General features: G+C 39.1%; 1 protein-coding gene across 2 annotated transcripts in view; it reads left to right on the top strand.

Annotated features, from left to right (window-relative positions):
- Positions 1-13,255, top strand: part of POLD3 (polymerase (DNA-directed), delta 3, accessory subunit) — a 51,523-nt gene that overhangs the window by 17,087 nt on the left and 21,181 nt on the right. For both annotated transcript variants that reach the window (XM_011996178.1, XM_011996177.1), the window contains exons 4-7: positions 3,694-3,733; positions 5,049-5,181; positions 10,743-11,010; positions 12,197-12,269. In XM_011996178.1, the coding sequence (XP_011851568.1) occupies positions 3,694-3,733; positions 5,049-5,181; positions 10,743-11,010; positions 12,197-12,269 (514 nt within the window). The remainder of the gene's footprint in view (positions 1-3,693; positions 3,734-5,048; positions 5,182-10,742; positions 11,011-12,196; positions 12,270-13,255) is intronic.

Raw genomic sequence — 13,255 nt, 5'->3', positions numbered from 1 at the left:
TGAAGAACTGTCAACCTGATCTATGCTTTATGGGTTCCCTATTAGCTTTTCATCTAATGATTTTAGCTGAGATTAGTTTTAATCATTGCCTAAATCATTAATTCACTAAAGGTTACAAAATGGTGATGTTTTGCCTTGAACTCCTGGGCCCAAGTGATCCCCTTGCCTCAGCCTCCTGAGTAGCTAGGGCTGCAGACATGCACCACCATGCCTGGCTAATTTTTTACTTTTATTTTTGTTAGAGACGAGGTCTCACTATGTTGCCCAGGCTGGGTTTTTTTGTTGTTGTTTTTGAGACGGAGTCTTGCTCTGTCGCCCAGGGTGGAGTGCAGTGGCGCGATCTCGGCTCACTGCAAGCTCTGCCTCCTGGGTTCATGCCATTCTCCTGCCTCAGCCTCCTGAGTAGCTGGGACTACAGGTGCCCGCCACCACGCCCAGCTAATTTTTTGTATTTTAATAGAAATGGGGTTTCACTGTGTTAGCCAGGATGGTCTCGATCTCCTGACCTCATGATCCACCCGCCTCAGCCTCCCAAAGTGTTGGGATTACAGGTGTGAGCCACCACACCTGGCCGACTGGTCTTAAACTTCTGGGCTCAAATGATCCTCATGCTTCTGCCTCCCTAAGTGCTGGGATTACAGCCATGAACCACGACACCTGGCCTTTCTGTTTTTTTAGCCGTAATTTTTCTATGAAGAATGTTCTCTCATCAGCTAGCCATGTTTTCCCTGTTCTGCTAAGAACAGGGGGCTTACCCCCTCCTAGGCTCTGGGTTTGTGGATGCTCCCTAACTCCCATGTCCACTTTAATAGGAACCCATTGAATCAGAGCTCTACTCTGGTCTGCATTGTTTTAGCACCAGCTGGCATTTCCATTCTGTTGTTTTTTACGTAGTTTCAGTATCCCCCGAGGCAGTATATAGCCACTCTGACCTGTCTGGTCTATTCAGATCTTCTCATGAGGTGCGAATTACTGTTTTTAGGGCTCTTTACTGCAAAACTGCATAGGTTTTGAGTGATTCATTCCTAATGGTCTGTACTTTTTATAATCTCTGTAATTTTTAGTGTGCAGTTTTACAGAACCTGACTTTTTTCTTCCCTTAAATAAACCAGTAAAAATGATATTTTTAGGACTGCCTGTTTTAAGAGAAAACACATTATGAGAACATTAATAATCCCAGCTCAAACTTATGGTTACACTTTTTAAAATACTTATTTGATGTTTAGATTGCTCTTTTTTTTATGTTGTGAATTTTGGTGATTCCGAACATTAACAAAAATATCTATTTGCTTTACACAAATATACAAGGTTTCGAAAAGCAAAACCAGTATTATTACCAACAATTTGATTACTGAAAATAAGATTTCTTTGCAGTTCTTTGTCTGTAGGATATGTCCTGCTAAGGATGCACAGTCATCCTGTATTTTAGAATCACTTGAAATAATTCCTCACTCTACTGAAGCCACCAATTCAATATCTAGTTAAATTCAATTTTTTTTTTTTTCCATTTTGCTTTCAATTCATAGGTTCCCTCCTTTCCCTTACAGGTAACTATTACGTTGGGTTTGCCTTCTCCTTCCTTTTTTTTTTTTTCAGATGGAATTTCGCTCTGTCGCCCAGGCGTTGGAGTGCAGTGGTGCGATCTCGGCTCACTGCACCCTCTGCCTCCCGGGTTTAAGCAATTCTCCTCCTCAGTCTTCCAAGTAGCTGGGATTACAGGCACCCACCACCATGCTCGGCTAATATTTTTTTGTATTTTAGTAGAGACGGGGCTTCGCCATCTTGGCCAGGCTGATCTTGAACTCCTGACCTCGTGATCCACCCACCTCAAACTCCCAAAGTGCTGGGATTACAGGCGTGAGCCATTGCGCCTGGCCTGTTGTATATATTTTTAATATAAGAAAATATATATTAATTTTGCCTCTCTTTCTTAGATAAATGTTTTCATACGTGCAACCTATTTTGCACTCTGGTTTTTTTTTACATAACGGTAGATTCAGAGCATCACTCCACAGCAGTTATAGAAATATTCCTCATTATTATAGCCACATAGTGCCACATTGATAGATATACCTTAGCTTATTCAGCAATCCTTTATTGGTAGTTGTTATTTACGATCTTTGGCTATTACAGATGTTAATAGTGCTGTAGTGAATAGTTTAGTGTCTATGTGTTTTGTATATTTTTGCTAGTGTGTTTTAGGGTTACATTCCTAGAGTAGAATTGCTTGGTCAAAGGGTGAGTGCATGTGTACTTTTGTTGGATATTGCCAAATATCACTCTGTTTCTTGTTCCCACCAACAATGTATGAAAGTGCCTGTTTCCGTACAGCATATGTTATCATATGTTTTAGGGATATTTATATTTCTTTTTCTGTGAACTATCTGTTCCTACCACTTGCCCTTTTTTTTTTTTTTTTTCCTTTTTTGAGATGGAGTCTTACTCTGTCACCAGGCTGGAGTGCAGTGGCACAATCTCAGCTCACTGAAACCTCCACCTCCCGGAATTAAGCGACTTTCCTGCCTCAGCCTCCCGACTAGCTGGGACTACAGGCATGCACCACCACGCCTAGCTAATTTTTGTATTTTTAGTAGAAACGGGGTTTCACCATGTTGGCCAGGAAGATCTCCATCTCTTGACCTCATGATCTGCCTGCTTCAGCCTCCCAAAGTACTGGGATTACAGGCATGAGCCACTGCGTCTGGCCTCTCTTGCCCATTTTCTAAAGGGTTGTTAGTCTTTGTTTTCTTTATTTTTAGAAGTTGCATATTAACCCTTTGTGATGTAAGTTGCAGATTTTTTTTCCACTTTATTGTTTGTTTTTGTACTAAATTTTTTTTTTCATTTAAATTTTTTTTTAATAGATTATTTCAGTTATTTCTGGATTTCAAATTATACTTAGGAAATGTTCCCTCTTTCTTAGGTTATAGCCGGTTATAGAATTCACACATATTTTCATGTGCATGTGTGTGTTCTTTTCTTTTTTTTTGAGACCAAGTGTCACTCTTGTTGCCTAGGCTAGGGTGCAGTGGCACAGTGCAGTTGCTCACTGCAACCTCTGCCTCCCAGGTTCAAGTGATTCGCCTGCCTCACCCTCCTGAGTAGCTGGGATTACAGGCGCCTGCCACCACACCCAGCTAATTTTTGTATTTTTAGTAGAGACAGGGCCTCACCATGTTGGCCAAGGTGGTCTCAAACTCCTGACCTCAGGTGATCCACCCACTTCACCCTCCCAAAGTGCTGGGATTACAGGCATGAGCCACTGCACTCAGCCTCATTTTTTACATTTAAATCTCTGATCCATTTAGAATTTATTTTGGTATATGGTATGAGGAACAGATCCAATTTTTATGTGGCTCCATGTGATTATACAGTAATTCTTATTAAATCACTCACTAAAAAGCCTTTGCTCACACTGATTTGAGATGCTTTATTTTTTAAATTGTAGTACTGAAATCTGTACTAGATCACTTTTCTTAACCTTATTGAGAAGTTTTAAGATAAGCAAATTATTTTTTTCCTGAAAGTAAGCAAATTAAAAGTGAGTCTGACTTTATTAAATTATAACATATATTTTAAGGAGTGCCTGGTGTTTTCCTAATTCACATCCAAGCACAATTGAATTATTGGGGCAAGGAAATTAAAATTGCAGATTCTTACATTAAGCACTAATCAAGTGTTGTTTTCTTACAGTGCCACAAGGTTGCAGTAGTGAGAGAAGATAAATTGGAAGGTAAGTGTTTTAGTGACTTAGCAAGTTTTCCTCTTATGGCATCAATGTAGGTGCAATAAAAAATCTGCCTCTAACATCTGCATATATTTAGCTATTTAACTGAATAGCCCAATAGTCATTTTATTAGTAGTTTTTGAAGCATGTTAAAATATGATACTACATCTGCCTAACTTCCCATTTTTAGGGCCAATAGCTGCTGACATTTATAAAGCACTTTTATCATAGAATTTCAAAACTCGTGACACATGCAGAAACTGTTATGAATACCATATGAGCTACCTCATCAACTGTAAAAAGACAGTGGCAGTTTTTTTAGGAAGCAAGTTAAAGAATGCTTTTCTGGAAGTCAGAAAGACTTCTAAATTAAATTTGTCTCACTCTTTCAAGACTATTAGTGCTACCATTCGATTGTTTAAAAACCCAATTCAAAGGAATTTAATAACAGGGTTCTCCTGATCTTGGACCTGTATCTCAAGACAAAACCTGTACTGTTGTACTTTGTATATAAAGGCTCCTTGGCCTGCAGGCCCCATTTCACAGATTGGGACTGAGGAGGGTGGAGGGCAGCCATGTCAGGGACACAAAAAATATGTGTATTTTAAAAAGAAACAGCTCCTGCCTGTGAGGGTAGGATGGGGGTATTTTACCAAATTTAACTCTAAAGTATTCAGAGTGGTGGGTTTGTCTACTTTTTACTTTCTGAATTCCCACAGTGTTAAGCAAAGCAAAATTTCTTTATTGTATAGATAGGTATGATTATCTACTATGTGCCAAGCTCTATACTAGGAACTGGGGACATGGAACAAGTTAGCTGCAATCCTTTCCTTCACAGAACCTAACATTTGTTCTTGTGGTGGTCTTTTGTGTTTCTCCTCCATAGGCTTATCTAGTTTGCATTGTTTTTATTATAGAGTTGCTTTCTCTAAACTAAAATTGAAATATATAAATGATATTCTCAGATATAAATTACTTAGTCCTCTTTAATTATATGCTATAGTGTAAGGCTCTTTTCTGACCGAAAGAAAAAGATCATCGTAGTCATCATCAATCATTAATATTTACTGAGTGTCCACTGCATGACTGATACCCTCACAGGTGCTGTACTTAGAAATGACTCACCACCACCAACTTGTCATAATGTCCCCATTGCAGACAGAAGGGTTGATGTTTTACTGTATATGTGGCTATGTGGCCTTTTAGAGTTTTTTGGACCACCGCAGATTACAAATGCTTTAATGCAAAAGGGTTTCTTGTTAAAGTCCTCTATGCTATGAAGTTTGTGTATTAACAGACTGCTTTTCCTGTTGACTTGTAGCAGTGAAGTCCAAGCTAGCTGTGACTGCCAGCATCCATGTGTACAGCATCCAGAAAGCCATGCTAAAGGACAGTGGGCCTCTGTTCAATACTGACTATGACATCCTTAAAAGCAACTTGCAGAACTGCAGCAAGTAAGCTTCTTAATGTTCCTTGTGGGCTTCTTTACGAATTGATTTTGTAAGATGTTTACACAGTGGCTGCCTCTTAAGAGTGAATGCCAAGTCTAGTAAAACCCCATTTATCTTGCAATAAGACACATGCCTGGTTTTATTAGTACATCATAAGGTGAAAAATAGCAGCCACAACCCATATTGAAAACCCCAGTGGACTCCCCATAAATCTACTTCTCATGTATTTATCCTGTCACTGCCACCAGAAATGTTTGTCGTGCCCTTTCTAACTCCCTTACCCAGTCTCTGCTTGTCTAAATCCTACCTATCCTTCAACTAGTTCAAATGTTGTCCTTAAAAAAATAATTCCTAATTTGATACCCCTCTACTTTTCATCCAAAAACAACTTTTTCTTAAGCTTCCATACCAGGATCAGGTTTTTAAAATCTTTTGTATCCTTAACAGCACAAGGAGGTAATGGGCTATAATGCATGTACATTTTGGAAATTGGTGGTCACAGGCTTGAGTTGTGGCTTTGCTGCTTAGTAGCCCGGTGGCATTGGACGAATTACTTAAACTCTTTGAGCTTTGGTTTCTTTGCCTTTCAATTCGATGTAATAATGTCTACTTCGTGGGGTTGTATTGAGAATTCAGATCAGTTCCCCAGATATATATTGAGCACCTACTGCTGTGACAGGTACTGAGCAAAATCATTTGAATTCATTCAGCAAATATCTCATGATACCTATGACATACCATACAGTAGGAGAGTGAATGTGCCCGCGTACCTTTTCATGTAACTGATGGGAGACAGGAGTTATGATACAGTGTAAGAGTGCTGTAATAGGAGGAATATTGGGGGAAGATGTTGGCTGGGGCACTTATCTCCCACTTTTGGATGGATAGAGTCAGGGGACAAGACAGTTATGACTTATGACACTGAAGGTTATAACATCTCACTTGAGGCTTGAAGGCCCAGTAGAAATAGCCAAGCAAAGGAGAAATGAGAGGCTAAGGACAGAGCTAAGAGAGAAAACATGCTTGTGCAGAACCACAATCGTTTTCTGTGGCTGCAACTTAGAGTGAAAGGTAGGAAATAATTAGATAGAAGACTAAAAAGGCCAAGCAGGAATTACATTATGCTTTGATTACTAGGATAAAAATTTAGACTCTATTCTGAGAGCACTGGGGAGCCACTGAAAATATTTAAGCAGATGGAGTGAAATTATCAAAATTGCATTTTAGAAAGATTGTTCTGGCTGCAGTATTGAAGATAGATCAGAAGAGAATAATCTGGAGGCAAGGCCATCAGGGAGGAGAAATGTGGCAGTGATCCAGGTGGATACGATAGTTTTCTGATGTAAAGTTGTACTGTTGGGGATGGAGAGGTGTGAAGTTTAATGAGTCATGACCATCAAAAAACCTTGACGTGGCCGGGCGTGGTGGCTAATGCCTGTAATCCCAGCACCCAGCACTTTGGGAGGCCGAGGCTGGTGGATCACAAGGTCAGATCAAGACCATCCTGGCTAACACGGTGAAACCCTGTCTCTTCTAAAAATACAAAAAATTAGCCGGGCGTGGTGGCAGGCGCCTGTAGTCCCAGCTACCCGGGAGGCTGAGGCAGGAGAATGGCATGAACCTGGGAGGCGGAGCTTGCAGTGAGCCGAGATCACTCCACTGCACTCCAGCCTGGGCGACAGAGCGAGACTCTGTCTCAAAAAAAAATAAAAAACAACCTCAATGTATGGTAATGGTCAGGGACAAGGTGTGTGGGGGTAGGGGATGGGGGAAGACAGCCTTTCTTGGTATTAAAAGTTTGATACCCATGCTTCTGGCTTGAGCAGCTGAGTACTAAGAAGGGGAATATAACAGGAGGAGCAGGCTTTAGGAGAGAGAGAAAAATGACAAATTGGGTTTTAGAGATGTTGAGTTTGAGAAGCCTGTGAGAAATCCAAGTGAGGATGTCCATCGCAAAAGATAGGTGAATCTAGAGCTAAGGAGAGAAATCTGGGTTAAAGAGAGATTTTGGAATCAGAAAGAATAGTAACTGGGCCACAGTAGTAGATAGTTATGCAGAGAGAATGTATACAATGAAAGAAGGGCAGAAAGTAAAACTCTAGGCCAAATTACTAGCTGCGTGACCTTGGGCAAATTATTTAACTTCTCGGTGCCTCAATTTTCTTGTCAGTAAAGCTGATAATAGTACCAGCCAAATAGGGTTGTAGAGGATTAAATGGACTATTATATGTTAAGCACTTAGAATAGCACTTGGCACATAGTAAGCACTATTTAATGATAGTTGCTTTTCAAGGGAAGAACAGAAAAAGGGGGGCTCAAGAGGGAGCCATCAGAGATAAGAGTATATGGGGTTTTAGCCCCTAAGGAAAGAGATTCAAGTAGGAGGGACCAGTCAACAATGTTAAACGTTGCTGAGAAGCCAAGTAAGTTAGAAAGTGAAAATTATCCATGGAATTTAGTGATAGCCTTGGTAAGAGCATTTTCAGTGGAGTGACCAGATTCTGGTGAGCTAAGTAAATGGGAACACAGGAAGTGAGACAGCAAATATGGACAGCTCTTTCCAGGAGATTTGACTGCAAAGCAGAAAAGAGGGTGGTAGCTAAGGAGGGATTGAGACGGGAAGGATATATACGTTTCTAAAGTTGAGAATGACTTGAACTTGGATTGTTAGGAGGGTGCTATAGAGAAGAAAAGGCTGAAAATCCTGGGGAGGTGGGATGACTGATAAAGATGGGTCCTCAGGGAGAGAGAGAGACAGAATTGCCATAGTTTCTGTAAGTTCCATGAGAATAGGGATCGTGTCTCAGTTGTTAACTATATACCCAAAATAGTGCCTGGCACACTAATAAGTAGTTATTGAGTGAATTAGTGATAGACATTAGTTCTTTTTTTTCTTTAGCTCAAAACCTTGAGCATAAGTATACAAATATTTATTAAATAAACAAATGTATAGCCAAAGAGTAATAATTTATAAGTCTCTTGTCTTTTAGGGAAGGACTTCAAGAAAATATTAACACCCTGATAAGTTTATTTGAAATATATTACTAGATTTCAAAAAATTTTTAAATCTAGTTGGGTATTCCAGGCTCTAAAAATCAGTTCCTTTGTTGTATCTAGCAAGTAAGCAAACAAGAATAAAAGTGACGCAAAAGTTCAAAATGAAATCTGCCAGGGCCCACTAAAATAAACATGGCAAGTAGAAATGTGGTAATAGGAAGCACTTCAGTGAAACTTTACCTAATTACTTAAAGTATCCTCAGTAGAAAAGTGAATTTATTTCCAACAAATGAGTTTGTATTTGGTCCTGAGAATTATGGGCCAACTGAGATCTGACTCATGATTTCGTGTGTTTTAAGTGCCGTGACATGAAGAAAGTTGAAATTTTAGGATTGACCAGAGATCTCTTGTCATCAGACATACTCCCAGCCTAACTCGGTCTCTTCCTCATTGCCAATTCCTGGTCCTGACCCTAAGGTGTGGAATTCAAACCAGAAGGAGAAAGAGTTGTTTCAACGCCAACTTCAGACATTGACAGTGAAATAAAACATTACCCTTTTCCTTGTATGTGGAAGTACTGCAAGGCCAGAGAGGAAGAGCAGTGGGTGAAAGCAAATGATTTCCATCTGTTCTTAACTCTGATGCACAAAAGATGTGTGTAAATACAGAGTTTTCTGATGAAGACCATAATAAATCAGTGCAAGATTTTTGGAGCTTTTGACTCTAGCTTTGGGGCTGTCCAGTCTAAAGTTACTTCTGAGATGAAATGATGTATCAGGGATTTTCTTTTTTTTTTCATTAGACTAGGTGTTCTAGCAGTTAATCTCGAAGTTGTGCCTGGTTGATCTTTAAGATAATTGCTATCACCACATAGTTTAGAAATCTCGCACCCCAAGTTGAAGGTGATACACTAAAGAAGGGAGAGAAGCCAGACGCCTCACTTTCATTCACTTAGTCATTCTTTCAACATGTTGTTTCTAGCACTTTTCTGTGCCAGGTCTTGAGCTGGGTGCCTGAAATAAAAAAGATAAATAAGACTTCAAGGAGGTCTTACGTATGCTCAATAAGCAAGACTGGGAAAAATAAAATATTTTTCTTTGTTAGAAAAAGCTGGGGAACTTTGCTTTTTCTAACAAAGAAAATAATCCTGTGAGAAGGCTAAATTAATTACCTATTCACAATGTGGAATGTTACGTTATGGATTTGTGTGAAACGGCACTTCTATAATGATTAGAGAAGAGATGTATGTTCCCTTTAATATGCCACGCAAGCTGTTCCACCAATTTTCTTCTCTTGGCCTTGGGCATACTTACTTGTCTGGTGCCGTTAGTATTATTAGAAATTATTAACAAATGGCTGTCAAGGACTATAGGTTATTGGAGCCAGTGGCTCTGCTGCCAGCTTCTCCTATTTTTCTTTTTTTTTGTTTTTTGTTTTGAGACAGAGTCTCACTCTGTCACCCAGGCTGGAGTGCAGTGGTGTGATCTTGGCTCACTGTAACCTCTGCCTCCCAGGTTCAAGCAATTCTCCTGCCTCAGCCTTCTGAGTAGCTGGGATTACAGGCACGTGCCACCATGCCCAGCTAACTTTTGTATTTTCAGTAAAGACAGGGTTTTGCCGTGTGCCAGGCTGGTCTTGAACTCCTGACCTCATGATCCACCTGCCTTGGCCTCCCAAAATGTTGGGATTACAGGCGTGAGCCACCACACCCAGCCTTTTCCTTGTTTTAAAGCATGATTTGTTTATTTATTTTGAGACAGCTTCTCACTCTGTTCCCTAGACTGGAGTTGAGTGATGAGCTTATGGCTCAGTGCAACCTGGACCTCCTGAATTCAGGTGATCCTCCTACCTTGGCCTCCCGAGTAATCAGGGCTATAGGCGTGTGCCACCACACCCAACTAATTTTTGTGTTTTTTGTAGAAACAAAGTTTCACCATGTTGCCCAAGCCGTCTTAAATTCCTAGACTTACACGATCTGCCTACCTCAGGTTCCCAAACCTCTGGGATTACAAGCATGAGCCAGCACACCTAACCCTGCAGCATGATTTACTCTGGCCAAGAGTGTTGCCAGGAAATTTGTTAATATTTAAAGCTTAGTTTTGATTCAGTCAATATTTATTGCAAATCTAGCCCTATCAGAGGAAGGTCTTTAAAAACAAGGGCTATTTCATTTCCCAAGGATAATGAAATTACTGCGTCTTTTATTATGGTTGGTTGCATTCTTTTTTGAATTAGGATACTTTTTTCAAAAAAAGCAAGAATATTCAATTGATGGTGGTAGAAGGCACCTAATTCCAACCCTGTCTGTTACTAACTAGATGTATGACCTAGTACAAGTGACTCACTTCTCTCTAGTATTTGTTTCTTTATGTAATAGAGAGTTTCATACAACATTTTTCTAAAGTTGATTTTAAACAATATTAGAGTTAAGTATTGTGTGGAAGAAGCAAGAATTTGAAAATAAGGTTGTATACTGACATTAGTTTTTTTTTCTTTCTCTTTTTTTTGTTGAACCACCCAAGAATGCATATGCTGACATTAACTTAATGTAACATTTCTGTCCCTAGATTTAGTGCTATACAATGTGCAGCTGCAGTCCCTAGATCTCCTGCTGAATCTTCTTCATCTTCCAAAAAGTTTGAGCAGTCACATCTTCACATGTCAAGTGAGACACAAGCCAACAATGAGCTGACCACCAATGGTCATGGCCCACCTGCATCCAAGCAGGTTTCCCAGCAGCCCAAAGGAATTATGGGAATGTTTGCCTCCAAAGCTGCTGCTAAAACCCAAGAAACCAACAAGGAAGCTAAAACAGAGGCTAAGGAAGTAACAAATGTAAGTCTTCTTTGAAGATACCCTTCATTACAGCTCAGAGTGGGTAACTAGAAAAGCATTAATGGTCCCAGTGGTAGTAGTTTATTTATGTAAGGTTCTGATACTCAGTTCTGATTTTTCTACTTTAGTTTGAACGCTTTAATACTTGATACTGTTACCTGAAAGTGTTCTTTTGCTTTTGATAATGATTCTCACCAAGCCTTGGATTTCCTTTGCAAACGAGATTGTTGTGAGACCCAGATGAAAACATGTGAAAACACCTCTAGAATTGTTAACATTCAAAAAAATGTTTATTTGCAATATGTCATTCTGAGGAATATCTTATGTTCTGGGCTTTGCAATATATACCTTCCTTCCTAGTGTATTTCCCATTCTTATTATACTTTATGTGGGTTTTTTTGTTTTGTTTTGCTTTATTTGCTTCCCTTAGATTTTTATTGTTCAGTCATCTGAACTAACTTAAGGGCATTGACTTAAGAAAAGTATCATTCCGATACTATTTTAAAAATCCAGAAAAGTATGATTATTGTTGTTACTATTATTATCACTGTCATTTTCAAGTGTCAAGTGTGTTCAATTCAGATCACTGTCATTTTCAAGTGTCTGTCTTGGGGAAGAAGGATGGAGGAAAACAATAACGTTTATTGAATTTCAGCTGTGTGCCAATAGTTTGGTCTTTGTTCAAATCCTCCTATCAGTTCTGTGAGGGAGGTATTAACTATTTCCCTTTCGCATATGGTAAAACTGAAACCTAGACTTAACTAATTTGCCTGGAGCTCATATTGCTACTAAACGGTGGGAACCAGGAATTCAGATCTACTTCTGATGATTAAAAATGTAATGTTTTAGGTTTTCCCGCTTTGTGTATATACTGCCTCTGATCTTTTTTAATTCTGTCAAATTAAATAGTTTTTAAATGTGCTCAAGAAAAGTTTAGACATATCCATGGGTACTTAATTTTATAAGATCTATAAGAAACTAAGCTTTAGAGATTAACACCAGTTACTATCTGGTGTGGATTATTGTTCTAGATTTGTTCTTATATCTAACGCCTCCGCATTTTGGCACTATTATATAGAGACTATACTATCGCAGCAGTGTGCTATAGAAGAGATTGTTTGAGACTGCTACTTCATGAACAGCCTAAATGCTAGCAAAAAATCATACGTGTTTTCTGTGCTTGTAGGCATCTTCAGCAGGCAACAAGGCCCCAGGGAAAGGGAATATGATGAGCAACTTTTTTGGAAAAGCTGCTATGAGTAAGCATGTTCTTACCTTACTTTGACTAATGAATGAATGTTAATGTAATGACATATTATACCGGAAGTGAAAGTTACTTTTTTTAGTTTTTGCCTGTCCAGGAGACTACCTGCATCCTAACATAAATTTACAGTGTACTGCCCAATATATTGATGAAAGTAACTTAGCTGGAACTTTATGGGTGAGTTAGGCTCAGTTGAGATCTCTTCGAGACCAGTTTATTATTCCTGGTTTAACTTCCCGCCTTGAAAAGATAATGAACTATTTCCTTCATAGGGCCCTTGAAAATGGGTGATTAAAATAAAAGGGAGGCTGCCTGGCTACGCAGTATAGTATTGAGGTTAATAACATGGATGCTAGAGTCAGTTTGCCTGGTGTGACCTTTATTTCTTCTATCTCTCAAGGGTCCACAAAAGCAAATATTTTGCCTTTCTTTGGTTATTTTTTGCAGATTACTTACAGTAATGAATTAGACTTCCAGTGTGAATTAGAAGGGCCCAAGTCATAATGGACATTTAAAAATCTTTTTTTGAGAAAGCAAAAATCTTCTTTATTTTTAAAAAGATACTTAAGTAAGAATTCTTCTGTATGGAAAGAACCAGTAGTCACATATTTTCATACTTCTCATATCAAGTGTACATCCCCTGAGAGTATGTGGTAGAATACCAGGAAGAATGCAGGAGCCACAGGATAATTATGGCACACTTTCTTGGAGCATCAGTTTTACAAAGATTTTTCAAGGAGGCATTTTGTTACATGCCTATGCAAGCAAAATTAGTCAAAATTCTGCCTTTCCATGATGGCTAAATTTTTTTTCATATTCTGCTTATGTAAGCGTGACAGTTTTTGTGTTTGCTATAAAAGCTGTCAGAGAACATTTTTGTGTTCTTGCAGCTCAGAATGGGTAACTAGAAAAGTGAATGGAAAATGTGATACTTAACGGTTTCTGGGAAGCATTGTTGTATTACTGCAGGCACAGTTGGTG

The sequence above is a fragment of the Mandrillus leucophaeus genome, unplaced genomic scaffold (assembly GCF_000951045.1).
Source record: "Mandrillus leucophaeus isolate KB7577 unplaced genomic scaffold, Mleu.le_1.0 Scaffold504, whole genome shotgun sequence".
NCBI lineage: Eukaryota > Metazoa > Chordata > Mammalia > Primates > Cercopithecidae > Mandrillus > Mandrillus leucophaeus.
This window is presented reverse-complemented; position numbering and strand designations above follow the sequence as displayed.